The sequence below is a fragment of the Lynx rufus genome, unplaced genomic scaffold (assembly GCF_022079265.1).
Source record: "Lynx rufus isolate CCGP_SWC_20201006 ecotype Redwood Valley unplaced genomic scaffold, mLynRuf1.p SCAF_28, whole genome shotgun sequence".
Taxonomy (NCBI): domain Eukaryota; kingdom Metazoa; phylum Chordata; class Mammalia; order Carnivora; family Felidae; genus Lynx; species Lynx rufus.
In genome coordinates this window covers 12,296,521-12,323,008 of record NW_025814843.1, presented here as the reverse complement: position 1 = coordinate 12,323,008, position 26,488 = coordinate 12,296,521, and the positions used below count along the sequence as shown (strand labels likewise).

The 26,488-nt window shown below is 62.1% G+C and overlaps 1 protein-coding gene across 2 annotated transcripts; it reads left to right on the top strand.

Moving 5' to 3' along the window:
* Positions 1 to 3,924: 3,924 nt before the first annotated feature.
* On the top strand, positions 3,925 to 20,187 carry SMTNL2 (smoothelin like 2). 2 transcript variants are annotated; one of them, XM_047090026.1, is made up of 8 exons: positions 3,925 to 4,332; positions 10,636 to 10,726; positions 11,182 to 11,424; positions 11,988 to 12,054; positions 12,751 to 12,897; positions 13,628 to 13,745; positions 13,953 to 14,104; positions 19,796 to 20,187. In XM_047090026.1, exons 1-8 carry the CDS (start codon positions 3,925 to 3,927, stop codon positions 19,920 to 19,922), a joined length of 1,353 nt encoding a protein of 450 aa, XP_046945982.1. In that variant the 3' UTR covers positions 19,923 to 20,187. The 2 variants fall into 2 exon arrangements, with proteins under 2 accessions (XP_046945982.1, XP_046945983.1); XM_047090027.1 differs by lacking the exon at positions 11,182 to 11,424.
* The last annotated feature ends 6,301 nt before the right edge of the window (positions 20,188 to 26,488 follow it).

Genomic DNA, 26,488 nt, shown 5'->3' with positions numbered 1-26,488 from the left:
GCAGCTTCCGGCAGGCAGAGCCCCATGCGCCCCCTCCGGGGTCCTTGCTGGAGACAAGACTCCAAGGCCCGCCCACCTGGGACTTCTGTTCCTGCACAGCGTCTACCAGGGTCCCAACTCCCTGCTCGGCTCCGGGGTCCGACAACCAGGCAGGACGAGGGAAACAGAAGCCCCGTGTTGCCGCCCCTGTGGGTCTCTCACAAAGCAGTGGTTTCCAGGCCGGAGGCTGCCTTCAGGATTTGGGATGAGATGTTTGCCAGGGGCCCCAGGCCTGGAGTGGGTTCTTGTTAGCTGGTTCCCGTTGGGAGCCTGCAGCTGTGGACCCACTTTCACACACTCCCTGGTCACAAGGCTGGATGGCCAGGCCGGTTAGCCGCCCGGTGAGCTGAGGGCTGCAGGCAGGGTGTGCAGGGCCGATCAGGTCTGGCCTGGCCTGTGACCCTCTAACCTGAGCCATTCCGGACAGAGGGGCTTGGAGGGATCCCTAGCGCAAAGGCTGATGTGACCCAGCGCGTGGGCCGTGGGCCGCACCTGTAAGTCCCCAGGACTCGCCATTCCCTCCCACACACCCTCTCTGTGACCCATCCTACCCCCCAGGCACCCAGCCAGCAAGGGGGCCACCCTCGCCCCTCTTCCCTCCCTTTGCCCATCGTCCGTCCACCTGGCATCATCCCTCCTGGCCCTGCTGGCTCACCAACAAGCCCTCTTGGCCCCGGCGTTCAGTCACCCAGGGTCTCCCGAGCACTTTCCAAGGCCAGTTGCTGATCCCAGTGGAGACGCGTGGAGACAGAGAGACCCTGCTCTCTGAGTACATGTGCACGCGGTGCCCATGCACGTGAACCTGGGGTGCAGGGGTGGAGGGGTGGCACCAGCCGGCGGGCAGAGGAGTGTGACGGCTGTCCATTCCACTTCCTACGTCCTTCCCCCACCCAGTAAGGCTGACTTGACCTGCGATCTCAGGAACTGAGGGGTCAGGGAGGGGGGAAGCAGGCTGGAGGCCGGTGGGTATAGAGCAGGGCTGGGCTGGAGGCGGAGAAGTGGGAGTCATCAGCACTGTTGTAGGGGTGAGCGAGTCTACCCAGGGAGGCGTGGGTAGGGGGCGTGTAGGGGCACGGGGGCTTTGCTCAGGGCCCCGGGGCCCACCATGGTTAAGGGATGAGGGACAGAACAGTCAGTCAGGAAGGTCACTGGGAGGGCGAGGCCGGGAGAGGGAGTTAAGAGAGAGAGGAGGAGGATGTGGTCCTGGGGGGTCTACTTCCAGAGAGCCATGGGTGGGGGTGCTGGAGACCTCTGGGGAGCAATGCCAGGGGGTTGGAGCCTCCAGCCAGCCCCAGGAGTAGTGGGGAGCTGCCCACCCTTGGCTGGATGTGGCTGTTGCCCAGGGAGTCGTGTTGGGACCAGCACGCTGGGACAAGTATCAGATCCGGGGACAGGGCCCTGGTTCTGGTCCTGTCTTTGCATTGACTTGCTGTGTGGCCCGGGGCCAGTCCTTCTTCCTCTCGGGGCTTCAGTTTCCCCATCTCAGCTCCGTGACCGACTTCCCTGGCTTCATGGTTTTGGCCAGGCAAGGATGTGATTTTGAGAAGTGACAGGCAGCAGGGCTGGGATGGGCCGTCCCACGTCCTGCTTCTGGCCTAGGAAAAGAGCAGATCAAGGGCCCAGCCCGCAGTGCAGGGCTCAGAGCCAGGTGAGGGGGAGCCGGAAGCACCAGAGCCCCCGGGACCTGGTGGGAGGTCAGCCTCACCAGCTCGCTGACATCAGGGCCCGTGAATGTGGAGGGAGTTCAGCCCCATTCATTAGGCAGCGCTCGCCTCCCTCGCGGCCTGGTACAGGGTGGGGGCTGAGCTGGGGGGTGGGGCTGGAGCCCAGCGGCGCCCCTCCCCCCCAGGCTGTCTTAGAGCCCGCTTTGGTCCCACCCCTCCACCCCAGAATCACCCCTTCCCCCCTCCCTGCCCCTGCGCCCCTCTTCTTTGCGCTCCTGGTGTATCTTTCCTCTCCTAGGCTCATCTCCAGCTACCCACTCTGTGGTCTGACTGCCGAGGGAGAGGAGCCAAGGGGGAAGGCCTGATTCTTGCACGGTCTGCCTTCCCAGAACCCACAGTGCCCTCCATCTGTGCCCTCGACAGAGGCCCCACTTGGGCGGCAGACGGAGCCCTGTCCCGCCTGCGGTGGTTCCTCCGAATGTTCTGGTGGATGGGGACAGAGCAGATAACACACCCGAGGTGGGAGCGGGATGGTTCTCTGCCGTCTACTGTCTCCTCCTCCTGGAGGGTTTCAGCCCCAGACACCTGGCCAGCCTGCCTGCTGGAGGATGGCCCGGAAGGCTGGACCCCTCCCCGTGCCCGCCCCCACGATGCTGACAGGGGAGGTCATGCCCAGGTGTACTGTGGCTGTGGGGCCAGGGGTCAGACTGCCTAACGCCTCCCAGGCCTTCCCACATGGCTCTTCCGTGGGTCCTGCAGAAGAAGAGAATGGGCTTTTCTGGCTGAGACGGGGTCTCTGATCTCCAGGCTCCCGTGGTCAGACCTGCAGGGGCCAGTGTCTCTCCCAGCCTCTATCAAAGGTTCTACCCGGAGAAAGAATGCAGGGAGTGGTTTGGCTCACTCTGTGCCGACGGCTTCTTGGAACACACACTCACACACACTCACACACACATGCAACACGCACGCCTTTTGGCACTTGACTTTCTCATGAAATAATTGCTGGAAGGCTCCTTGGATTAGGTAACCCAGCGTTCCTTCCTGTCCCCACGGTGGAGGGGAGCACGGGGAGGGGTGGGGGGTGGAGGTTTTGGCTCTCAGCATCTGAGCATCTGGGCAGTGTGGACCAGTCCAGGAGGTCTGTGGCTCCAGATTTGTCTGAATGCCTAACACGACAGGAACAAGCCCTTCAGACCTCGTGCTCCTGAGGTCATCTGGTTGTGCCTGCCCAGGCACTGGGCCTCCTTCAGGTGGGCCTGGCCTGGTAAGGAGAAGCCTAGTCAGGAAAAATTTCTGTGCAGAAGGTGGGATGTTCCCATTTTTAAACAGTAAAAAAAAAGTTTTTAATGTTTATTCGGGGGGGGGAGGGGCAGAGAGAGGGAGACACAGAATCTGAAGCGGACTCCAGACACTCTACGCTGTCAGCACAGAGCCCAAAGCGGGGCTTGAACTCCCGGACAGAGATCATGACCTGAGCCTAAGTCGGATGCTTCAACGGCTGAGCTACGGCCCCGCCCCGGGCGCTCCCCCCATTCTCAAGTCAGTTTACAACTACAGGAGAGTATCTTTGCCCATCATCCTGTCCTCCTTAAGGCACAATTGTTTTCATTCTTCCCTTTCTTGTGATGGGAGGGGGGCAGGGACCGGACAGTTCTGGGGACTGCTCCCCCCCTCAGGTCTCCCCGACCAGTGGGGGAGTTCCCACTCCCAGCGGGACCGGGCCCTGCGGGGGAGAGCCCGGCGACCCACAGCCCACGTCAGTGGTCTCCGGGGTAAAGTCCCCTCGGGGGCCGCAGCCTCTCTCCAGGCCGCACGTCGCTCCTCTGGGGCGGGGTCAGGGGGCTCTCGGACCCGGCGCTCCCCCTGCGGCCCCGCCCCACCGGGCAGCAGAGCCCCGCTCTCCCCCTACGGCGACTCCGCGCCCCTCCCCCCACCCGAGGCCCCGCCCCTCTCGGCGCTCGCCTCCCCCGCCTCCCGAGGCCCCGCCCCCGCGGCCCCGCCCCCGCGCGGCGCCCAGTCGCGGGGCTCGCGGGCCCGCCCCCGCCCTGTGCCCGCCCCTCCCGCCGCCAAAGGCCCCGCCCCCCGCCCGCGGCCCCGCCCCCACCCGCCCTGCGCCCGCCCCTCCCGTCGCCCCTCCGGCGAACCCGGCCCGGGGCGGCCAGTCGCGGCCCGGAGCTGCGGAGCTTGGCTTCTCTGCCCGCTCGGACGGCGCGCCCGCTCGGCCATGGAGCAGGGCCCCGACCCCGAGGAGGCGCGCACGGTGCGCGAGGCGCTGGGCCGCTACGAGGCGGCGCTGGAGGGCGCGGTGCGCGCGCTGCACGAGGACATGCAGGGGCTGCAGCGCGGCGTGGAGCGGCGCGTGGCGGAGGCTCTGCGCCTGGCCGGCCCGCTGGCGCGCACGGTGGCCGAGCTGCAGCGCGACAACCAGCGGCTGCAGGCGCAGCTCGAGCGCTTGACGCGGCAGGTGGAGGCGCTGGGCTTGGCGACCGGGCCGTCCCCCGCGCCCGGAACGCCCGGCTCGCCCGGCTCGCCCAGCCCCCCGCCCGCGCCCGGCGTCCCCAGCCGCGCGCCCCGCCTGGGCACCGCGCGCTTCGCCAGCCACGCCACCTTCTCGCTGTCCGGCCGCGGCCAGGTGAGCCTCGGGGCGGGGGGCGCGGGCGCGGGGGTGCTGGGCTGGGGGCAGGGCCTCTGCCGGCCGCGCGGGGACTCATTCCGGGGTGGGAGAGGGCCCTAGAAGCCTGCCCGCTGCACCTGTCTCCGGCTCCCGGCCCCCTCCTTTCTTGGGAGCCAGGCCCTGTCTGCCCCGAGTCCTGACTCCCTCTCCCCTTTGTCCCATGACGCTGAGGGCTCGGGCGCTGAGGTTCGGCCCCTGACCGGTTCAACACCGCCTGGGCCTCGCCGGCAGCCTCCGGCTCCCCCACCTCCATTCATGCGCCCCCTGCGTCGCCGCTTCACTGAGGCCTGACGGCTCTCGTTATTAATTAACCCAGACTGAGAACTCAGGCCCGTGTGTGTGGTGTGTGTGTGCGCGCGCATGTGAGGGGAGGCCAGGAGGACGCAGTGTGGTCGGGGCGGCAGCGTTTGGGAACTCGCAGGGGGTAAAGAGAGATGGGAAATCAGCCTGGAGCAGTCTCCAGCTTCCTGGGGTCAGTGACCCGCGTGGGGGTGGGGTGGAGGCCGGTGTGGACCAGCACGCCCAGCATGGGGCCTCCTGGAGAGGTGTGCGCAGTGGTGTGCACAGTGTGTGCACAGTGGCCATGGTGTGCGCAGTGGCCTTAGGTGGGATTTTCCACTCTGCTCAGGTATGTGCTCTGGGGTGCGGTTTCCAGGGTCCGGGTCTGAGCGCTTTGCACCTGCTGCCCCTCCTTGGTTCCATCCGTCATCCGTGCAGATCTCCTGTGTGGGCTGGGCTGCACCTCGGGGGCCAGGAGGAGGGGGATCCCATCAGCCCCTGGAGGTCCCAGCCGGGTGGGAGGTGGCCCCAGACAGAGCAGTGCCAACAGTGTGGGCAGCTGGACCAGGTGTTGGGCCCCAGTCCCTTCCAGGTGGGTGTCCCGGGAAGGCTTCTGTGCCGGAAGCCCAGGGCTGGCTGTAGCTGCTGCTGCAGGTGCAGGTGCGATGGGGACTGTGCACATGCAGGCTTGGCGACGCTTTCGGGGGTGGGGGGATGAAGAGGGGGGCTGGTGGGACTGAGAGGGGAGGACTGAATTGTGAAGGCCCTCTGGGCGCTGGCTAAGGGAGCTGGGCTCTGTCCCTGGTGTCCGGTGCTCCGTGTGAAGGGTCTGGAAATGTGGAGACACTTAATTCTGTGCCATGAGCACAACATACTACACATCCGTGGTATAAAATCGCCACGGTGCGGTGAGCTCACACGTGCCTAATCCACTGTGTCATCGGCTGTTTCTGAAGTTGGGTTTTAACACACGTTTGCTGCTTGTCTGCTCATGGAAGCAGCTTCCCAAGTGTCCAGAGACATAACGTCCCAGTCATATGTGTGTGACCGCAGGTACGCACGTGCGTGCTCATGCATGTGTGACAGGAGGCTTTCCCGTCATCCAGCTGTCTTGGTGGGAATTGGCCGTTCTCACCTCAGGTGACTTAGTCATCTTGCGTATCACGGGGGTGGTGGGTGAGGGGCACTGGGCAGGGAGGGACAAGGTTCTCCTTGTTCCGCAAGGTCCGACAAGGATGGATGACGGGTTGGAGGGTGGCTGGAGACGGGGTGGGTTAAGTGGGATGGTCCAAGGAGAGGAGACGATCTTCAAGGGGGAGTCGGCAGGGAGGCACAGACAGGAGCCGTGCCTGGGGAGCTGTTGGGTCACAGATTGGGGTGGGGGGGATGCCGGGATCTGTCTGGGTCCTGTCCAGTGTGAGGGGCTGTGGGACATCCAGGCCAAGCTGTCCCAGAGCAGGTGCAGTCCCTGATCTGGTGAGCCAGGAGGAGTCAAGGCTGGACTTTAGGGAGACATCAGGGCAGAGCCTACAGCAGAGCCCTGAAGTGGGTAAGGTGTTCAGGTAATTGTGCAGCAGGACGGGGAGGAGCTGCTGGGCAGCTAGGGGGTCCCAGAGAGCCCGCCCCTAGAAGTCAAGGGGACAGCACTTGGAGGAAGGGGTCAGGGACGCCACGGCTCTTTATGGGGTAGGGTTGGAGTCACGAATGGGAAGTGGGTGTGGGCTTCACTCCACTTGGGTGGAGGATGGCCAAGGTCTCCAGGGGGTCAGAGGTCGTGCAGCCCCCTGCGCCGAGGCAGCACCCCCTCTGCTGGCTTCAGAAGCGTTGTCCCCACTTCTCCTGCAGCCCCCTCTCAGGAGCGCTGACGGGCGGCCTCCAGCCAGTTTCTGGCGGCAAAGGGGACTGTGGAGACATCTGTATGTCCCCACTCCTGTATGTCCCCACTCTAGCAGCCCACGACTGGGTGCTTAGTCACGACCTGGGAGTCAGGGCTCCAGGCTGGGCCCCAGGGTGGCTGGTTCTGTGTTTCATGCCCCGGGTCTGTGTCACAGCGGGGAGGGGCCAGTTACAGCCGAGGTGAGGCCAGCGGGGCCTGGTGTTACACCGCCCCTCTGTAATAAGCGGTGAGATTTAGAGAATCTTTTGGTTTCTGCTGTTTCAAACTTGGGGCTGTTGGAAGTGCATCATACTTAGCATGTAAATGGGTCCTGGACTCCGTGCAGAAAGAGTCGATCATGGAATCCACTTCCGAGTGCACAAGCCTTGACCTTGCTAAGTGGTAAGGAGACAGAAGGGTAGCCAGGGCGGCTCCAGGAGGAGGGAGAGGGCAGGGCCATGGAGTGGGAGAAACCAAGGTGGACTTCCTGTAGGAGGCCCAAGTCCCGGAAGCAGACAGGAGCTGCTTTTGTCATGTTTGCTGTGAGGCCTTGGGAGCACCTCCTCAAAGGTCGACCTCAGTTTCTCAGGATCTAAACCAAGGGGGATCGGGCCAGGCTGGGTGGGCCCCTCAACTCTGAGCCGACTGGCTCCTTATAACGGTGACACCAGCAGGGTCTGTTGACAAGCATCCACAGAGCCGCAGCCGTGGCCTCGCAGGCAGAGGGAGCCCGCGGGGGGCCTGTGGTATGGCGGCAGCCTGAGGCCAGGCCGGGCCTGGAGCGTGGCCCTTGGAAATGTCCTCGGCTGGGCTGGAGGCCCGGGCCCCCGCTGGCGGAGGCCCTCAGGGCCGGCTGCCAGGAGCTCTGTGAAAGAAACCAGACTCGCTTATCTGCCTTCCTTTCCCAGACACACTGTGTGATAAGAGAGGTAAACGCTTTAGGGAGATGTTTGGGTTGAGTCTTGAAAGCCGAGTGTGAGTGGGGGATGGGCAGCAGTCTCAGGACGGGCTTCTGGCCCCTCCCGGGCTCCTGTGCCCACGCGTGAGCCCCCACACGTGAGCCCGCATGGGGCCGGCAGCACTGAGAATGCCTGAAATTTTCCCACCCTCCCGAAGCGTCTGCAAAGTTCCCGGTGAGAGGATCGTATCTCCCGGAGTCCCTGCGATCAGACCTGTGTCACCCTGCGCCTCCCTCTCATGCTCTCAGGCCTGGGCTCCCTTATGCGGGGGGGCGGGGGCGGGGCTCTTCCTAAAGCCCAGATGGGGACCGTTCTGTGCTGGTTCCTGTCCCCAGGGCTCACCAGTGATTTCTGCCCCAGCACACAGAGGCTGCCCCGCCCCGGTTCTCTTCCTGGGGGTGAGGCAGCCCCCCTCCCCCATGCCGGGAGACGCTGGGAGAGTGTGTCTGAGGTCCCAGGGTGTGCTTGGGGACCAGGACAAGTCCTTGGTTTAAGGCCTCCGTTCTGCAAAGGTCCTGCTGGGGCGGTTATCCCATTGTTAACCCTTTTCCTCCCCCTCATCTGGCTAAGACAGGTCTGGCAGGGACCAGGACCCGCCCTGCCCCAGGTCCCGGGGGACACGTTTGTCCTGAGCTGTCCTCTGTTCTCTGGAAGGCCAGAGTGCCTTGTGGACAAAGTCTCAGGTTGGGGTAGGAGACCCGGGTCCCAAACTTCCACTCCACTACCCCTCCCCAGCCCGTCCCGCCAACGGGTTGTGTGATGATGGTTGGCGGGTGGTCTCCCAATGACCCCTTGGCCTGAGGGGACAAGGGGTAGTTCCAGTCGAGGGGAAGTGGCAGTGGGGGGGTGGCGGGCAGGAGACCCAGGAATCTGGCTCGTCCAGAACCTACTTCCTGTCTGGTTGTGGCTCCTGGTCCCCTGGGGCGTCACGGGGGTGGGGGACCTGCTACGTGCAGGGGCAGGCGTCTGGGGGCCCCCCATTCCTGGGAACCTGGTTTCACCATCACCCTGTCCCTCCAGGCCCCTGCCCAGACCTGTGGCACCGGTTGGGCCAGAGTAGGAGGGTGGGGGGACATGGAGACCCCAGGCTGAGCTGGCCCCGGTGACAGGTAGGGGCTGGGGTTCAGGGTGGACCGGCTGTTTCTCCTTCTGCTGCTGATTTGGCTTCAAGTTAGGGGTGCCCGCAGGGGCCCCCCTTCTCCACAGCCTGGCCCCTCCCTCTCCTCCTGAGTCAGGACTTGAGGGGTCCCCTCCTCTCCCAGGCACCCCCCCCCCCCCAGGGCTCTGAGTCCTGTCCTTTCCTCCTTCTGCAGGGACCCACACCCCACAGAGGGACAGCCCCTTCCAACTCTTCCCCTGTCCTCCCAGCTTCTCCCCCCTCCGCCCTCTCCCACCCCACCCCTACCTCATTCAGTCCCTAAATCACCTGCCGGCCTCTTCTTTGCTAAACCCAGTGAGCGCTGTTCAGATCTCATCTCGACCATTTCCTTGACCCGAGGCCACCTTTGGGCGCCCCAGGCACGCCTGTGTTCTTCCTGAATGTGTCTCCCTGCCTCACCCAGACTTCTCCAGGTTTCCTCCCCGCACCTCTGGCTGCCCCTCTGTAGACCCCTCTTCTCCCCCCAGGCCCCCTCCACCCCTGGCCACCTCTTGCTCTGGGCGTGTGCCGGGGACACAGGACTCCTGCTTGTCCCTCATTGTTCCCTCCATCCTTCTGTCCTGTCTCTTAAACTGTAGACCCAAACACACAGCTGTGTCCTGACCTCACCTCCTGGATTTCCCAGGGGCACCTTACACTCAATGTGGCCCGAACCGAAGTCCCTGTTTTCCCACCAACGCCCCTTCCTTCCCCCTCAGGTCACTTATCCCTGCAGTCGCCCATCAGAACGCGTCACAACTCCAAGTCGTCTGTCTGTGCAGACGCTAGTTGTCCCCTCCTCATCCACCTGGCGTACCCTACACCCGGCTTGGGCACTGCTGCCTCTGGGGGGCCCTCCCTGACCTGCTGGGCTGGACGCACTCTTGGGCTCTGCTCGAGGTCCTGGCTCCCCCGCCAGAGCGATCCCCCCATGGCGCAGTGGCCACCCCTAGCACTGGCTGAGGGGCCGCTGAGCCATCTGGGGCCAGGGGTCGTCTTTAGTCATCTGGGAACCTTGCAGGCAAGAGCCAGCCTGGAGGTGTCTCGGGAGAGGTGTAGCCAGCCTCCAAGTGGCCCTTAGTGCTGGGGGGTCTGCCCCGATCCCCTTCCCGCCAGGCAGACCCCGCCAGCCCTGTGGACACGCCGGGCCCTCCCCACCTCCCTCGCTTTGGGAGAGGCAGGAGGACGTCCCTCCTGGCCACAGATCACAGGTGATTCTCACGTGTCACTGTGGACAGGACACCTCTTCTCGGAGCCTTGGGCTTTCCCTGCCGCGTGGGGGTGTTAGCATGCACCTGAGAGGACGGAAGCACATTGGCGTAACTGGTGTGGCCAGAAAAGGGCCTGATGCTCGATGGATGCCCTGCAGTGTACCTCCCTTATCTCAGACGGGGACACTGAGACCCAGCAGCGGCATGACCTGACCCCCGGCTCCCCCAGGGGCTCCGGTATTGGCTCCACTGAGGTTCGGGGGGGGGGGGGGCTGGAGGGCCCCGGAGCCTGTCAGACCCTCGTATCCCGGGCATCCAGGCAAATCTTGTGACCGCGTCCCATGGAAGGTCCTCAGCACGAAGGCCCCAGTGCCTGCTGTTGGCCCAGAGAACCTTAGGGTTCTGGTTTCAGCGCCCCTACACGGGCATCCGTGTCGGCTGGCCACGCCGGGGTGAGAAGGGCCAGGCTCTTGCCGGGGCATCTGGTCCAGGCAGGGGAAGGGTGGGCCACTTTGCGCCCTGCCAGGAACCCCATTCTGATCTTTGTCTCTAGTGCTTTTGGAGGCTGGGGTGAGCCCGGGAGAGTCGTTTGCCTGGCAGGATCATGGGGGCTCAGCAGCCGGGGCTGGGTCCACGCCAGCTCGCTGTGTGGCCTGTGCCCAGGACCGTATCTCCCAGGGGCTGTCTCACACGGCAGTGTTACTTGTCCCCAGAACTGGGGGGGCCTCAGACAGCAATCTCGGGAGGGGGCAGCCGGCCCTGCCTGACTGGGCCCCCCTGGTGCGTGTGTCTCCGTAGAGCGTGGATCACCAGGACGAAGCCAGCGAGGTGGACACAAGAAAGGCCTCAGACTCGTGCATCGTTGAGAACGGGCACCAGCCTGGGACAGGTAGGGGCCGACGGCAAGGGGGGCCGTCCCGCGGCCGGGAGGGGACGTGGCCCTGAACCCCAGCAGGCCGACAGGCTGCCCGGAGGGCGGCTTCACTCGGGGTGAAGTAGAACTCTGTCAACGCAGAGGCAAATGGGAGGTCTCGAGGGGATGGACTTCCCTGTTTCCGGAGGAAGCAAGTGGGCCCCGAGGAGATGTCCACGCAGCCGACAGCACAGCGTGGCCGACAGGCTAGGTAGTATTTACTGAACTGATGGTGACAGCAGTGTGGAACAGACATAAACTCCGGTTGCATTGAGGCGTCCCCAGAAGAGGGAGGTCAGGGAGGCCTTCCTGGAGGAGGTGGGAGGAGGGTTCACAGAAGCTGGAGTCCTACTGGGGGGGGGGGCGGCCTGAGGCCCCTGCAGATGCCTTGGCTGACTCCCCCCGCCTTCCCCACTGGCCTTGTGTTTCAGGTCTGGGCGATGGGTCCCCAGAAGCCGCTGGAACCTTACCAGCACCAGAGCCCCCCAGGCCTCGCCCCGTGAGCCTCTCCCTGCAGCTGCCTCACCAGCCGGTCACGGCCGTCACTCGGGTCTCGGAGAGGTTTTCAGGGGAGACCTCGGCCGCGACTCTCTCGCCCACGTCTGCCGCCATCCTGGGGGGCCCCAGCCCGAGCCCCAGTGAGGCCACCGCACCCCGGACTCCAGGTTCCAGCGGTAGGAGCGGGAGAGCATAGCCTGGGTGCAGACCCCACGGGGGTGGGGGGCTGGCGAGAGACTCGGAAAACCTGGGACCGAGCTGCCCACCTGTGCCCGGTCCCTGTGACGCGCCCTTCCCTGCCTGACTCCTTCCAGGGATGCCGTGGACTGGCGGCTTCCCTCGGGGAGACCGTGGCTTGCATTCCGGGTCAGGCTGTGGTGAGGACGTGGCTGGCACCCTGCGCACTTGGCAGGGCTCCACCAGCCTGCTGTGGGCCTGTGGTCGGGGCCTGTGGTGTGTCCTGGGGTGGGGCTTCCAAAATGAGGGTCTGGCGACAAAGCGTGCTGCACCCTGGGACCTGTGCTCCCCACAGCAGCCGGGAACGCCTACAACACCTTTTATGTCCGAGCTCTGAGCTCCTAGCCCCTCTCCCTCAGCTGTTGGCCGTGGGGGGCCAGCTTAGCAGGGGCGGGGGGGGGGGGTCTGCCCATCCAGGGAGCCGTGTTGGGTCAGAGAAGGGCGCGGGTGGCTGGCCCTCCCCAAGGCCGTGGCTACTTCTGTTCCTCTCCTTGTCCTGCAGAGAAGAGTCCTTCCGCCCCGAGGTTGAGCTCTGGCTATGGGGCAGCATCGGCCGGCAGGAGCGACAGGTGCGTCAGGGTGAGGTGGCCAGGTGGGCTGTGCTGTCCTGGGACTTGGGCTCCCTGTGCTGACCCGGACCTTGGAGAGCCGGGCAGCGGGTTGCAGGGGAGGCCGGGCCGCGGGGCTCGCTGGACAGCCTCGTTTGGAGAAATGTGGCCGAGGCTGGCTTCTCTGTGGACCCTGCAGAGCGGGTCTGTGTGGAGGTGGGAGGGGTGTCTCCGTCCCCACAGAGGAAGGAGGGTGGGAGGGCCTCTCCATGCGGGTGCCCAGAGAGGCCCTGCCCCCCTCATGGTACAGACCCCCTCCCCCAGCCTGCAGCTGTCCCCATATTCCCCCAGGCCAGCTGGCTGGGGGTGGGGGGCTCGCTTGGCTTTTCTTTTAATAATAAAGGAAAATGGTGACTCTCTCTGGCAAACCGTTCAGGAGGAAACAAAGAGGGTCTTATCTAGTGGTGGAGAGGGGCCTGGTGGGGCTGGTTCGGGGTCCACCTTCTGCCCCAGGAATTGACACCTGCTGAGGGGTGATTATGCCAGGCATTGGGTGCCCCCTGCAGCGGGCCAGACCTCTCAGTCAGAACCTGCCCAACAGGTTGTGCCTGGTGCCGCCGTGCCTCCTTTGTTCCTGCCTCGGTCACTGGGGGGAGGGGGGCCCTGGGCCCGAGTGGGCTGGGATATTCCTGACTCGGTGGTTCTCTCTCTCCTCAGCCCACCCCTGGTGACGCCTCGGTCTCCACCAGCCACCGCCCAGGCCCGGCGCCGGGAGCTGGTCAGGTCGCAGACGCTGCCCCGCACGTCCGGGGCGCAGGCCCGGAAGGCCTTGTTTGAGAAGTGGGAGCGCGACACCGCGGGCAAGTACGCACGCTCGCGCCCAGACCCACGTGGGAGCCAGGCCGCGCAGGAAAGCCGGCCCAGTCCTCTTCCCCGGGGGCCGGGCGCAAGGGCAGGGCCCATGATGAGAGCCCCTCGCCTGCCCTGTTCCAGAGGTGCCCCAGGCCACCCTCCCCGCCTCGCCTGGCAGGACGGGGAGACCACAAGGGATAGTGGGTTAGGATTCCCAGGGTGGGGGGGGGGCTGTGGGGTGACACCCTGCCCCCCCTTAGGGACAGGGCTGGTCTTTGAACAGGGATCCAGTCGTCAGCATGACACCTGCTGGGTGCAGGGTGGGGTCCCAGCCTGTGTGGTGAGGACGCCCCTAGCCCCAGCTTCCTGTGACCAGTGAGGGAGACCGACCAGGGCAGTTTCCCCGCTGAGCCAGATCTGGGCTGTGTCCTTGGGGCCACCAGGGGGACCACCCTCCCGGGGCTAGGAGGCTACGAAGGGAGCTGTCAGTGAGGGTTACGTCTGGGCAGCTGGGACGAAGGGAAGGGAGCAGAGGGCAGGGGCCTGAGGCCACGTGGGCTGCGGTCCCCTGTCCCAGGATTGCCAGGTGACCCCCGATTCCCAGTGTGGGAAATGGATGCGGGCTGGCGGCCGGAGGGAGGGTGGTCCTGCCAGCGGGGCGTCTCCCCGGGGTGAGCAGAGCAGGTGGTGTGCGAGCGGTGGGGACCCGCGGCCCCACAGCAGGCGTGCGCTCTTTGCACAGGGGGAAGGGCGAGGTGCGGGCCAAGCTGAAACGGTCGCAGAGCTTCGGTGTGGCCAGTGCAAGCAGCATCAAGCAGCTCCTGCTGGAGTGGTGCCGGCAGAAGACCCTTGGCTACCAGGTGGGCCCAGACCCCGCCCTGGCCGGGGGGTGGGGGTGGGGGACCCTTGGCTGCCAGGTGGGCCTAGGCCCGCCCCAGCCCAGGGGCCCCTGGTCTGCTCTGGGAGAGGCTGGGAGCATCTGCTTGATGGGTTAAATTGGGTGGGGGGCGCGGAGGTGGGACGGAACCCCCGCTCACGCCCCTGTGTTGCCCCCGGCCCGCCGGAAGCACGTAGACCTGCAGAACTTCTCGTCCAGCTGGAGCGACGGCATGGCCTTCTGCGCCCTGGTGCACTCATTCTTTCCCGACGCCTTCGACTACAGCGCCCTGAGCCCTGCGCAGAGGCAGAAGAACTTCGAGCTGGCCTTCACCATGGCCGAGTGAGTATGGCGGGTGCTGAGCCCCGCTCCTGCCCGGGGGAGTCGTCTGCAAGGGTCCTGAGGCCATCCCACGGCCTCCTGTACGGATGGGGAGACTGAGGCCTGAGGGGTCGCCCACACTCGGTGCACCTGCCCCTCTCGCTGGGTGCCTGGCCTCTGCTGTGTGGTCTGGGAGGCCAGCCACGGGCTGGGCGTGAGGGACTGCGGGGCGGGCTCTCCCAGGGCACCCAGCCTGTCTTCTCAGGGTTGGTGGGGAGACACTTGCTTGGGCAAGCAGGACGTTGAATAGTGTCTGCCTCGGAAACGTTTTTAAAAATTCTTCAATAAGTAGATTTTGCTTCCCTAAATGTTGTCCTAGCGTTTGCTACGAAATCATCTGTGTTCCTAAGACTGGCTCCGGGAGGCGATTGGGTGGGGAGAGATTCTGGGATTCCCTTGGCACTCGGGAAGCCAGTCTGGGATTTGGCTGGTGGCTCAGGGCAGCCCCTGGGGCATCGGGGTTCTAGCTGGGGTCGGGAGGTGGGGGGTTGCAGGCTGTCCCCTGGGGCTGGTCGGCCTGACGTTGTGGGGCCCGGAGAGCAGCTGTGTGGGGAGGGCTGGCTCACGGGCTGTGCGTGTGGGCAGCGGCTGGACCAGCTCACGGCGGCTGGCAGGGAGCTGGGGCAGAGGGCCTCCTGTCGGTTGGTCACAGTCCAGAAGCAGAGGCTCAGGGGAGCCTGGGGGCGGGGCTCAGGGGATGCTCAGGGGATGCTGGGGGGTGGGGGGAGGAAGGTGAGAGGGAAGGCGCAGTCTCCTGGAGGGAATGTTTGTCTCCTGCCGCAGCCTCTGTGCCTGGACGTAAGCCCGTGAGCAGCGCCTGCCCACCAGGTCTGCATCCCCGCTGCCCTGACCAGGGGGAGGCCTCGCTCCAGACCTGTGTGCCCTCCGCACTCCGTTCCTGGACCCCAGCCCTGGCCGGGGAAGGGGTCGGAGCCTACGGGTCAGTCCTGGGGGCAGAGGGGAGCCGGCCTGAGTTGTGGGAATGTCGCCGTTGCCCCCGTGCAGTGGTCTCAGGTGACATGCCGGGACTCTCGGCCCCCGCGGGGTCACAGAACCCCTTCTCTTTCTTGGCTGCTCGAGCTAGCTGTCTTCCTAATCGCAGAAACAGCTCTGGTTGGAGTGTGTTATGCAACTGGACCCAGACGGCGGTGAACCAGAGCCAAGGGGGACAGCGCAATGTCGGGGAGGGACACCTCGCAGGGGGAGGCCCGGCTGCTCGGGCCTAGAGACGGTGGCTGTCAGAGCAGGCTGAGCGTGCAGGGCGGGGGCTCTGGTGTGGGCGCCGCACCCCAGGACCCACCCCGGAAACTGGGCCGGCGAGGCCCCGCTCGGGCCCCTGGTGTTTTCTTCCACAGACCAGGCTGGGCCGGGAGAGGGGGCCCTGGGCCTCAGGGTGGTGGCCCTGCCTCCCAGATGGTGGGGAGCACAGCCCCGCCCCGACAGCCAGAGCCAGATTGCTCTGTGGCTGTGCTTTCCCAGACGTGGGCACCTCCAGTCTCGGAGCACAGAGCACGTTCCTTCTGTTCCCAGCCTGGAGGGTCAGGGTGTGTGCAGGCCGCTCCGCATCTTGCCTCCCTCCTCCCCAGAGCAAACGGTGGGGTGGGGGTGGGGGGACTGAAGCCTGGCCCTGCCTCTTTGTGGTCTGAGTGTGGCTGGGGAGGGGAGGGTGGCCTGCCGGCTAGGGGCCCAGGGCAGGCCTGTGTGGGGAGCTTGTTTGGGGCCTGGGAAGGGACCTCCCCTGGGAGTCCCTGGGAGAGGTGACCTCGCAGATATGGGGGGGGGGGGTAGGAAGGTGGCCTCCTAAGAAGACAGCAGCTTGGGTCACCTGGCTCGCTCCCGGGACAGCAGGCTGGAAGGAAAGCACAGGACCCCTGCTGGACGGTTCCGGCTATCAGTTTCTTAGCAGACACTCCCCAGGTTTGCCAGCGAAGGTCCGGCAGACGCATGGGCCCACAGGCGGCAGAAGCAGGCTGTGCGGGGTGACAGGGGTCTGGGCTCCATGGGGTCACAGCCTTTGCACAGGAACAGAGGACAGACAGGCCCCTCAAACAGGGGGTTCACCCCCCCCACACACACACATCAGGAAGGAAACGTTTGCAGACCCTCTGCGAGCGAGGGCCTTAAAACCACAAAGACGCACCGGGAACTGGGTGGCGTGAGCCGTGTGCTACCCCCCCCCTCCCGGGAACTCCCGGCCCCGAAGATTCCCCGCGGCCTAATCTGTGCGAGCAATGCGGTGTTGACAGCAAAGTACGAGCCCTTGTTGGACAGGTGTCCGGGCTTGGAGAGCGGGAAGACCGGTCCTTTTATGGAAGGGGTGCGGCGGTGCGCGGGGGCCCTGCCCTCTGCGCCCTGCGCCCCACATCTCCAGGCCGAGCGCCCGCCCAGAGCCGGACGTGTGGCCTGAGGCTCCCGCTTGCCCTGCAGGGAATGTGTCCTGCTCTCGGGTTACGCCCAAGCAGAAGGGGCTTCGGGCTATTTGTAGTGTCCATGTGTCTCTGTCTAAAACCAGACTGGAGGCTGTAGTCCGAGCCTGGCATCTGCGTTTAGCGAAGGCTTAAACAAATAAAAATAGCCCCTTGAGCCCCTCCTCCCTCGCCCTCACAGGCCAGCCCCGTGCCGACCGCAGATCGTGACAGAGCCGGGGCAGGAGAATCCTCGGAACCTCGCTTTTAAGCCCCAAGCAAGGTGGGGCTCAGTACGTTCACTCAGAAATGATGGCACACAGGTGTCACCCCGGTTCTTGCTACTCGGTGCCATTGAATTGTCTTGCGCGTTTCCCTTTGGCCTGTTTCGCGGCGCGGGAGTTACGCTCCTATCGCTGTTACAAACGCACTTGCTTCCTTTTAATTTGAAAGGCAATGGGGTGTGTGCCCAATAGTGTTCTGCCTTAACCGTACCTCAACTCTTTAAAAAGGGCAGTTGGGGCCTCTAATATTTTGAGACTTGAGTATTTTTATAAAAGTCAATACTGACCATTTTCCTTTTCTCATACCCTGATTCTGAAGTTTCATTCAACCCGCGTCTGCAGCTTTTAGGACTCGTGAGGTTACCCTTGTAGCTGCTGGGGTGGGGACCGGGAAGCCAGAGCCTTGCCCGCGACCTCTCGCCTGGGTTTGTAGGGGTGATGGCGGGGTAAGGCCTTAGTGCCCACGCTGACCGCGGCCCTGAGGGCGAAGCCTCGCTGCCCAGGCAGGGATGCCGCGGGTGGGAGCCGGTGCAGAAGGGGGTCAGTGGACCCTCCCTGCGCGGGTTGGAACATCCTAGCCATTGTGGGCGGGAAGAAGAAACCAGAAGCAGGGCACAGGAGAGGGTCCCAGGTGCCCTTTGGAGGCCCAGTGAGGGAACCAGAGAGATGTGGTTTCGGGGAAAGACGTGATAGGCTTTGGTGGGGAAGAAATTAGGCAGAGAACAGACTTGTGGGGTCATCCGTAGAAAGTACCCAGCGGCAAGTGAGCATAGGGAACAGGAGGGAAACTCTCCTGGCCAAGAGCCACCTGCGGAGGGATTTGACCGCGGGGCGCTGGGGCCCGTGGCCTGAGCCTGGAGAAGAGCAAGGCCAGGCCGGACTCCCCCATGTCTGCAGGGTGCGCTCGGTTCTCTTCCGAAGCCGAGGTCAGGGCTTTAGTACGGCCCTCATCTAACTTGGGGACCACTGTGGCCAGCGGCGGGGAGTGATGGTCTGGCTGCATGCATGGCCCGCCCACACGCACCTGGTGCAAGTTCGCCCCCCCCCCAGGCACCTGACCCGGACGTGGCCCCGCCCACACACCTGGTGCACGTTCAGGGCCCCTGCAGGGCACGCTCACACGCACCTGGCGGGTGTGCAGGCGGCCCTGGGAGGAAGGCAGGAGCGGAGCGCAGCAGGTGCTGACGGCTCAGAAGGTGAACTCAGGCCGGAGAACTTGGATTTGCAGCTCTTCGCCATTAACAAAGCACCTTCCCATGCCTGCCCTTGTCAGAGCTCGCACTTCCCTGACCCCGAGCCCGGCCCTGGCCCGTCTGGGATGCCAGGCCCTCGTCACCTCACAAAGCCGCTGGATTCCGCCATTGGCCACCGGCTCCAAACCGAGGGGGAGGGGGCAGTGGGACCCGGGACAGACGTCCCCATTCGCCCTGACATTTGGTTAGTGATAGGACGTCTGGCACATGGCCAGCGCAAGATCCACCCGCGAGATCTGGCCGGCAGGCTCTGGGGTACAGGCCGCAACCTTGGGGGTGGGGGTCCGATCTCTGCTGAGGACACGGCTAGCAGACCCAGGATCTGAACTCCGCTGTTTAGGTCCCAAATTCTGACGAAAATGGCAACCCCCGGGGACGTGTACTGAGCTCTTTCCAGGCACAGAAGCCGTGTGACCTGCGCGCCCACCCCGCCCCGTGCAGGGGCGATGATTCCACGTGGGGGACCGGGAGTCCGGGAGAAGCCAGGTGTCTTTCTTGCCAGAGTCAGGGAGGACGGGGCCGGCCGTGAACCCCGACAGTCATGCATTTGTTGACAGGGGAGGCGGGGGTCCCTGGAAGCAGGGGAGTGCCCCGTGCTCGCTGCTGAGCAGGGGTGGTCACGGACTGGAGCAGGCGTGGGAGTTTGTTCCGGGCTGGGTCCCCCAGGCCCGCCGCTCTGCGCCCTGGGGAAGCCCGCCTCAGCCTCCGGAAGGACACCCGCTGTTATTTCAGGGCGTGGCGCTGACCCCTGCCGCCGTGGGTGCCGCCTCGTGGGTCGTGGGAGTTGGGGCAGCGGGGGAGCCGCTTTCTTTCCAGGGCAGTGTCTGCACGCATGTTTCCCAGAGCGCGAGGCACAGGCCCAGGGGTCGTAAGTGGAGGTAGGCAGGTTTCTAAGCTTGTGACCCATCAGCAGGTAGTGACAGCAGGTGAGTGTTTCGTGACCAGTGTTCAGGAACAAGTGTGGGGCAGGAGACACAAAACGCCACGGAGGAAATCTCGGTGGTGAGACGTTTGTGAGCGTTTTCCGCGTGCACGTGCTGACCTGGGGTGAGAAATCACCAAAGGTGCGTCTTGGAAAAGTTTTAAAAGACGGTTTGAGAAGCCGTGTGGGTGACTTTTATGTTTTACTTCATTTTACATTTATTTTTCTAGCTCGTGCTGATTTCCCACAGGCTGCCGACGTACGTCGAAGTTTTTAGTGAAATTTAGTTTTTAAATTAAACTGAAATTTGACTAACAAAGTTTTCACTCGCATTTACTTTTTAAGCGGATTTAGTGAAAAGTTCAAAGTGAAATTAAATTTCACTGAAACTTGCAATAAAGTAAGTCTACTTAAGTCAAAACGTTGAGTTGTCGCAGTGGTTCCTGGACGCGGGGGTCTGGGCAACCCGCCTCCGAGAAGGCGACTCCAGGGTCTCAAGGGGTTTCTCGGGGTCTGCTGGGGTCTCTGGGTGTCTCCAGGGCCCTGCTGGGGACTCTCAGGGTCTGCGAGGGTCTCCCAGGGTCTGCTGGGGTCTCCGGGTGTCTCCAGGGGTCTGCTGGGGGGGGTTTCCCAGGGTCTCCTGGGTCTTCAGGCATCTCTTGGGGGGGGTCTCCTGGGCTCTCCCGGGGTCATAGAAGGCCCTGTGGGGACACCCCTCCTCTCTCCCCAGGGTGGCGGGGCTGGCCGGTGGCTGGGACCCTGGTCCTGACCCAGCTTCTGTGTTTCAGGAATCTGGCCAACTGTGAGCGCCTCATCGAGGTGGAGGATATGATGGTGATGGGCCGCAAGCCGGACCCCATGTGTGTCTTCACCTACGTCCAGTCTCTGTACAACCACCTGCGTCGCTTTGAATGAAGCCCATGGGGGCTGGGTGGCCGGGGCGCAGGCCCGGGAGGACACTGTGGGGCGGCCCCACGGGAGTCGCGTGCGTTCTGGTGTGAGCGCGCCCTGGCCGCTGTGTCGCTGATACGCCCCCCGCGCGCAGGGGCTCCGAGGAGGAGGGAGCGCGCTCGGTGCTACGTGATTATCTCCCTGCAAATAAAAGGCTTGCCTGTGGATTCTGGAATGTGAGATCCCTTTTCCCTTGGGCGAATTTGATACGTTGGCTTCACGGGGTTACACTGGTTACCAAGTGTGTGTGCTCAAAATACCCAGAGTTTTTTTTTTTTTTTTTTTTTTTACTTTCTCACTGTATCTTGGGTTCCCTTCCGCCGTCCCTGGGGTCTCTGCCGGGAAGCAGGGAGGACGCCCCAGCCCAGCCTGACGCGGAACCGTTCAGTCTCCCCCAGGTCCTGGGCGGCAGATGACCTTCAAGTTACCCTGGCTGGCTGGGCGGTGGGAAGGCCGTCACCTGGTCCCCAAAGCTCCCTGTCTCGGGAAGTTAACGCTTTGGGGGAGGACGAGGCCCTTTGTGCATAGAGGTAGTTTTTATTCACATCTTTTTTTAGGGGATTTGCTGGAGATATTTATGAAAAGTAACTATGTACCATTGGCCGTTTGTACATAAAAAGATGTGTCAAACTTCGCTTTGGATTGGTTGTTTCTGTTCGGGACACCTGGGACCTGTGGACGACAGAGTTTGCATGCATTCCAAGTGAAAATTTGCTCAAATCCCCCATTCTCTGCTTCTGCACCTAGATCGCTGCCCAGGAAGTTGACAACCACGTCCACGTACTTGTCAGTCGGGCTCCCTCGTCCCTGCTGCCGGGGGACGTGGTCTGGGAGTCCCCTCGGGTTTCCAGGGGACTCTGGGCCTTGGCTGGTGGGTCTGTGATAACGGTGGCCCACGTGTGGAGGAAGCCCACCTCGGCCACTGCTCTATAGTCACGGCGATTTGTGCTAGGATTCGAACAACATCTTTAGGTCCTGCCAGGTGCAGTCTTTAGCTCCTTCAAGAACCATTTTCTTTTTTTTTTTTTTTTAATGTTTATTTATTTTTGAGACAGAGAGAGACAGAACATGAACGGGGGAGGGTCAGAGAGAGAGGGAGACACAGAATCCGAAGCAGCTCCAGGCTCCGAGCTGTCAGCACAGAGCCCGACACAGGGCTCAAACTCATGAACCGTGAGATCATGACCTGAGCTCAAGTCGGACGCCCAACCGACTGAGCCTCCCAGGCGCCCCAAGAACCATTTTCTAATTCAGTTGGACTTCAGTCACGCGCTTGCAGAATTTCCCTTCAAGCAGCTAGTATGTTCTTCAGCTGGTGCAGTTTGGGCTCCTGTGACCGCCTAGACACACACGCGTGTCCCCCGTGTGTCGGGAGGGCAGGGGAAGAGCTCTTTGGGGTGTGAGGGGGAACGTGGTGGGGTTTTTTGGGGGGGCTGAGCAGTAGGTTCAGCAGATTCGCTTCTTCGGGACGAATTCTTGTTCCACGTTTTGGATTTCCCCACAGCGGGAACCAGGAGAGGGGCGGGGAGCCCTCTTGTTAGCAAAGACGCAGGGCCCGGTTTTTATCGTATTTTGTTACTTCATACTGCAGCTTAGGGTTTCAAACCTAAAGCCGATGTGGGAACACAAGAGCCCTATAAAAATAATTTCTATATGTGACTGAGTATTCACGCGTGTTAAACGGAACTCTCCGGAATTGCAGATGTGGCCGTACACCTTCGCTCATAAAACAGAGCAGATCCTGCCGGGACAAGGAACGATTTCTCTTCAACATTCAGAACGATACAGAGCGGGTACCGTTTAAAGCAGGGTCTGTCTGTGATGATCTCGTCTGTGGTCTTCAGGGAGATCTCGGATACCTCAAGGGGTTTCAAACCTCATTACCTCTAGGACAGAGCCTGACAGTTCCCGGGCTTGGGCAGAAAGTGCAGGAAGGCTGCACCACGTCAAGACATTAGGAAACCATCGTTTTAGGTCAGGGTTACTTAGAAGTTCCGTCTGCGAAATCCAATTTCAGGTACAAATGGCTTCACGTCTTTTTTCGTTTCCCTCCCCGGAGAGAATTACTTCTCAGCGTGCCTCTAAGATCCTCTCGCTTTTCCAGATAGATTCCTTCACCTGGCTTTTGTTAAAACTTATTAAGTCGGACCAAACTGGCTTGTGTCTCCCTGACGTGAACGTTTCGCCAGAGCCAGCATGGGCTCTAGCCTTTCTGACAGCTGATGGGTTATTTCTCAAGGCAAGTGAGAGCTTATAAGCACTTTCTGAATATGATACAGCACATGCTGGTTAGCAGAGCACGTACAGGCCAGGTGTTTGGGGAACAGTTTGTTAAAGCCAATGAATTTCGCAAATGGTCGAGAGGATGAGAAGTTCTCCGCGTCCCAGGCCACGGTGCTCAGGACTCTGTAACCAGAGGAGGCGAGCGGGGGGCACTATTTGCTGCAACGCCGGGTCTGTCGGACTCCAGGCGATTGGGTGGCCAGCTAAAAATGCTGGTTAAGTCGGTCGGTTGTGGGTGGGACATCTCCCCACCCAGCCGACGCAGCTCCAGACTGGGATTCTTGAACTGGTGACGGCTGACGCTTCTGTCTCCCTTCTCTTAGCCTGTTCTCAGGCTGCTGCTGATGGCAAATGTTCCGGTGTGACTGTCCATCCCATTTCCCTTGCTTCTAGCACCTTTGATCTCTTATCTCTTGGTTCTTCGTCCTGCGTTGACATCCAACAGCCTCCGTTGTCCTTTGAAGAGCGCATTAAAGATGCCTGGGCAGGGGCACCGGGGTGGCTCGGTCGGCTGAGCGTCCGACTCTTGGTTTTCGCGGTTCCCGAGTTCGAGCCCCGTGTCGGGTTCTGCACTGTGCTGGGGACCCTCTGTCTCCCTCTCTCTCTGCCCCTCCCCTGCTCACTTCCTCTGTGTCTCTCTCACTAAATAAAGAAACTTTTTTAAAAAATGCCTGGGCATGCCTCTTCCCTAGGAAGCAGCAAGCAAGGGAAAACACCGAGGAAGGAGGGAGCCAAGAATTCTGGGCTCTCCGGGGCATCCAGGCAGCCTCCGTGGGATTGGGCCGTCCGACCAGGTGTGATAAAGGGCCGCGAGGGGGCCCCGAACAGTAGGGCAGGTGACAGGGCTGGTGGCAGCGGAGAGATGCATCCAGACCGGCCACGGCCATCCCTCCACGGGGTCCAGTGCTGGCACGGGGTGCGGGGGCAATGTTGGACCCTCTTCCGGCCGCCCGAGGCCTCACCCGCACCTCCAGGTGCCCCGTCTTCCCGGCCTCTGTCGTGGCCCCCCTGCTCTCATCACTGTCCTGAGGCAGAGAGCCATTAAGTTCCCAAGGTTCTGGTTCAGAAATTCACGGAAAAGCGGGAAGACGAGGTCGGCGGACAGGTGTACTCCTTTCGTGGATTGTGAGCACTGTGCCACGTTCCTGCTTGCCGAGCCGTGGGTAGGACGGCACAGAGACCGCGACGCTCCCGGCCGAGCACCTGGACATCCACGGAGACACCCACGTCCTCCCGCACGTGTGTGTGTTAGCACACTCCAGAAATCAGACGTTGATTCACCTGATGTACAGCTTGTTTTCAAATTTCTCTAATTGTCCCCACATGCCTTTCATGGCTGTTAAAAAACTGAAAAACCCCAGGGTCCCATAGAAGTTCACGTGCCACGTTCCATTGTTACGTCTTTTTAACGTCTTAATCTAGAACAGTCTCCCCACTGTCTGCTGTCTATTTTCCATTCGATTCTTTTCAAGAGCCCGGGCAGGGTGCCTCCCCGGCCGAGCCCCAGTCTGCACGTTTCTGTTTCCTCCCAACCAGACGTGGACGAGACGTGTTCGGCACAAATACACCCAGCGTGGTGGCAGGTGAGGGGCTCGCGCTGTGGGCTGGCCCGCCCTCCGCCCTGGGGGGGTTTGACTGCACACCGCGCCTTTAGGGTCATCGAACGATGATTTTTACCTGAATCTGTAATGATGCTGGGCGTTGACTGGTGATTTATTTTTTTATTTTATTTTTTAACGTTTATTCATTTTTGAGACAGAGAGAGCATGAACGGGGGAGGGTCAGAGAGAGGGAGACACAGACGCTGAAACAGGCTCCAGGCTCTGAGCTGTCAGCACAGAGCCCGACGCGGGGCTCGAACTCACGGACCGCGAGATTACAACCTGAGCGGAAGTCGGACACCCAACCGACTGAGCCACCCAGGCTCCCCAGACTGGTGATTTTTAAACTCCACTTAAACTCATGAGTTCTTTTATTGTTTGTGTTTGTTTTGTTTGATGGGTTGTAACCACAATGGTCCAATGCCGGCCTGCCCGCTGGAAGGGGTCAGCTCTGGGGTCCCTTTGACGCATCCCCAGGCATCTCCGGGCACCTCCTGCTTTGGGCACAAGGTGCTCCCAGCTGACTTTTGACTTAAACTTGGAATCAGTCGTTTCCTTGAGAAATCCGGCCTCTTTTAGAGGAGACTCAGATTTATCTATCAAGATTCGGAAGCTGGCTGTGTTCAACGCAGGACGTGGGCGTCCCGTGGTGGTCACGGCAAGATGTTTTGTGCAGAGATGCCCGCAGAGGCCACAGTGCCTCCCGTTTAAATCCCGCACCGCACGACTCAGCCGACTGGCCTCTTTTCTTCCATTTCCTTTTCTCTGACCCTTCTGATTCCCCACGATGTCCATACGTCCGCACATTTCTTCCTCAAGACACAGACAACAGTGCCGTGGTTTTACGCCGATGCCACTGCCAGTAACAGGCCACTAAGTGAGGTCCCGGAGGCCTCTGGGCGGCACAGAGAACAGGTTCAAAGTTACGGATTGGACGCACGTTACCTTCACTTGTTTCCGCCTGTGTTCAGTCGAGGGTTTGTCTCCGTCATTTTATTTCATTTCCGTGGATCTGAAGTTCTTCGGCTAATTCAGAATCACGACCAAACGAGGTTTATTTCCTCGTCCTCCACCCAGCCCTGCTGTGCTTGTCGCCGGTCCGTCCGTCTGTCCTTCCTTCCCCTCCCGCGGCAGGAAGCAAATGCAAACCGTGCCTCTATTTCCCGTCCTGTCTTACACAGCAGAAAGCGTGGCACATACTCTCTGTGGACTTTGCTTTTCATTTTTGTTCACAAGTGAAGTTTGGGGCGCCGACTCTTGATTTCAGCTCAGGTCGTGATCTCACGGTTCATGGAATTGAGCCCCGCGTCGGGCGGCGTGGAGCCTGCTTGGGTCTCTCTCTCTCTCTCTCTCTCTCTCTCTCTCTCTCTCTCTCAAAATAAAAAATCTTAAAAGAAACAAGTGCAGTTGTCCCCGCCCCCGGACAGCACAGCCGCGGGGCCCTCAGCCTGTGCACGCTGAGCTTTACTCGGGGGCGGCCGGCCGCCGGCACCAGGGACTCTGCTGGGGAGCTCTCGGCTCGGTGCGTGTGCTGTTCACACTAGTGGGGACGAGTCCTCGGGGTGAAAGCCCAGGCACGAGATTGCTGGCTGGAAACGCCGCGCGGGTCTCTGCGGAAACGGTCAAATCTCGCTGCACCCGGCGGTGCCACCTGCACTCCCACCGCCAAGGTGTGAGGACACCTGTCTCCCCTCAAGGGAGCGTGCTCAGCCTCGTGGACTTCCGCCATTCCCCGGGCGACAGGGGCTGTCAGCGTTGTGTCTGTTTTTACTTGTCGTGTGAGCGTTTTTATATACATGTGAACCACTCCTGTGTCTTCTCCTGTGACCTCCCTCTGTTCACCTCTCTTGTCCATCTTTCTTTTCTTCCTCTTGATTTTTAAGAGCTCTTTATATACGAGGAGGACTTCTGTATCTCTTTGTGCTGGTTTCTCCGTCCCCTCGGCCCCGGAACCGTGTCTGGTTTGTATCACTTCTCACTCGGATTGTAATGACCTCCTAACCGGCTTCCAGACATCCCCCCGTCGGCCCCCGTTGTCTGCACCGCCCCCAGGAAGAGCCTCTCCAATATGTGTCATCATGTCACCTCCACTGAGTGGATTCTCACGTCCTTGGGACAAGCGATTCCTTCACGGGGCATCGAAGGCCATCTCACCCGCCTCGAGTCCAGCCACAGTTCTCCCTTTGCCCCGTTGTCCCCGTTCACCCGACTCCTCCTACCTGGTGCCCAGAGCTCAGTCTACACCTGGGGAGAACCTCACCGACGCCCTCTGCTACTCGGCTCCCAGAACGTCACCAGCTGGGTCTGCCCGTCACCGAGCACCTCATTCGATCACTAGGCCGTGAGCTCAGGAGGACAGAGGTGCCTGGTTTCCTCGGGGGTCCCCATGGCCTGACACGTGCTTGACACATAGTGGGGGCTCCAGGAGTGTCTCGGAGGGGTGGCCAGGCTGTGAACTCAGTGCCGGGTGAACGCGGGAGGAGCTGGTTGAATGGAGCCGTTGTTCAGGCCCGTGGACCCGGCCCAAGTTTCTGAAGGCTGAGTGCTTCCTTTCAGAATTAATCGGGTGCCATTGCCTTTCTCTCCAGTGGGACGTTCTTGTTCGGGAGGGCTTCAGCTCCGCTCTGGGGGGCTCCCGGACGCCGG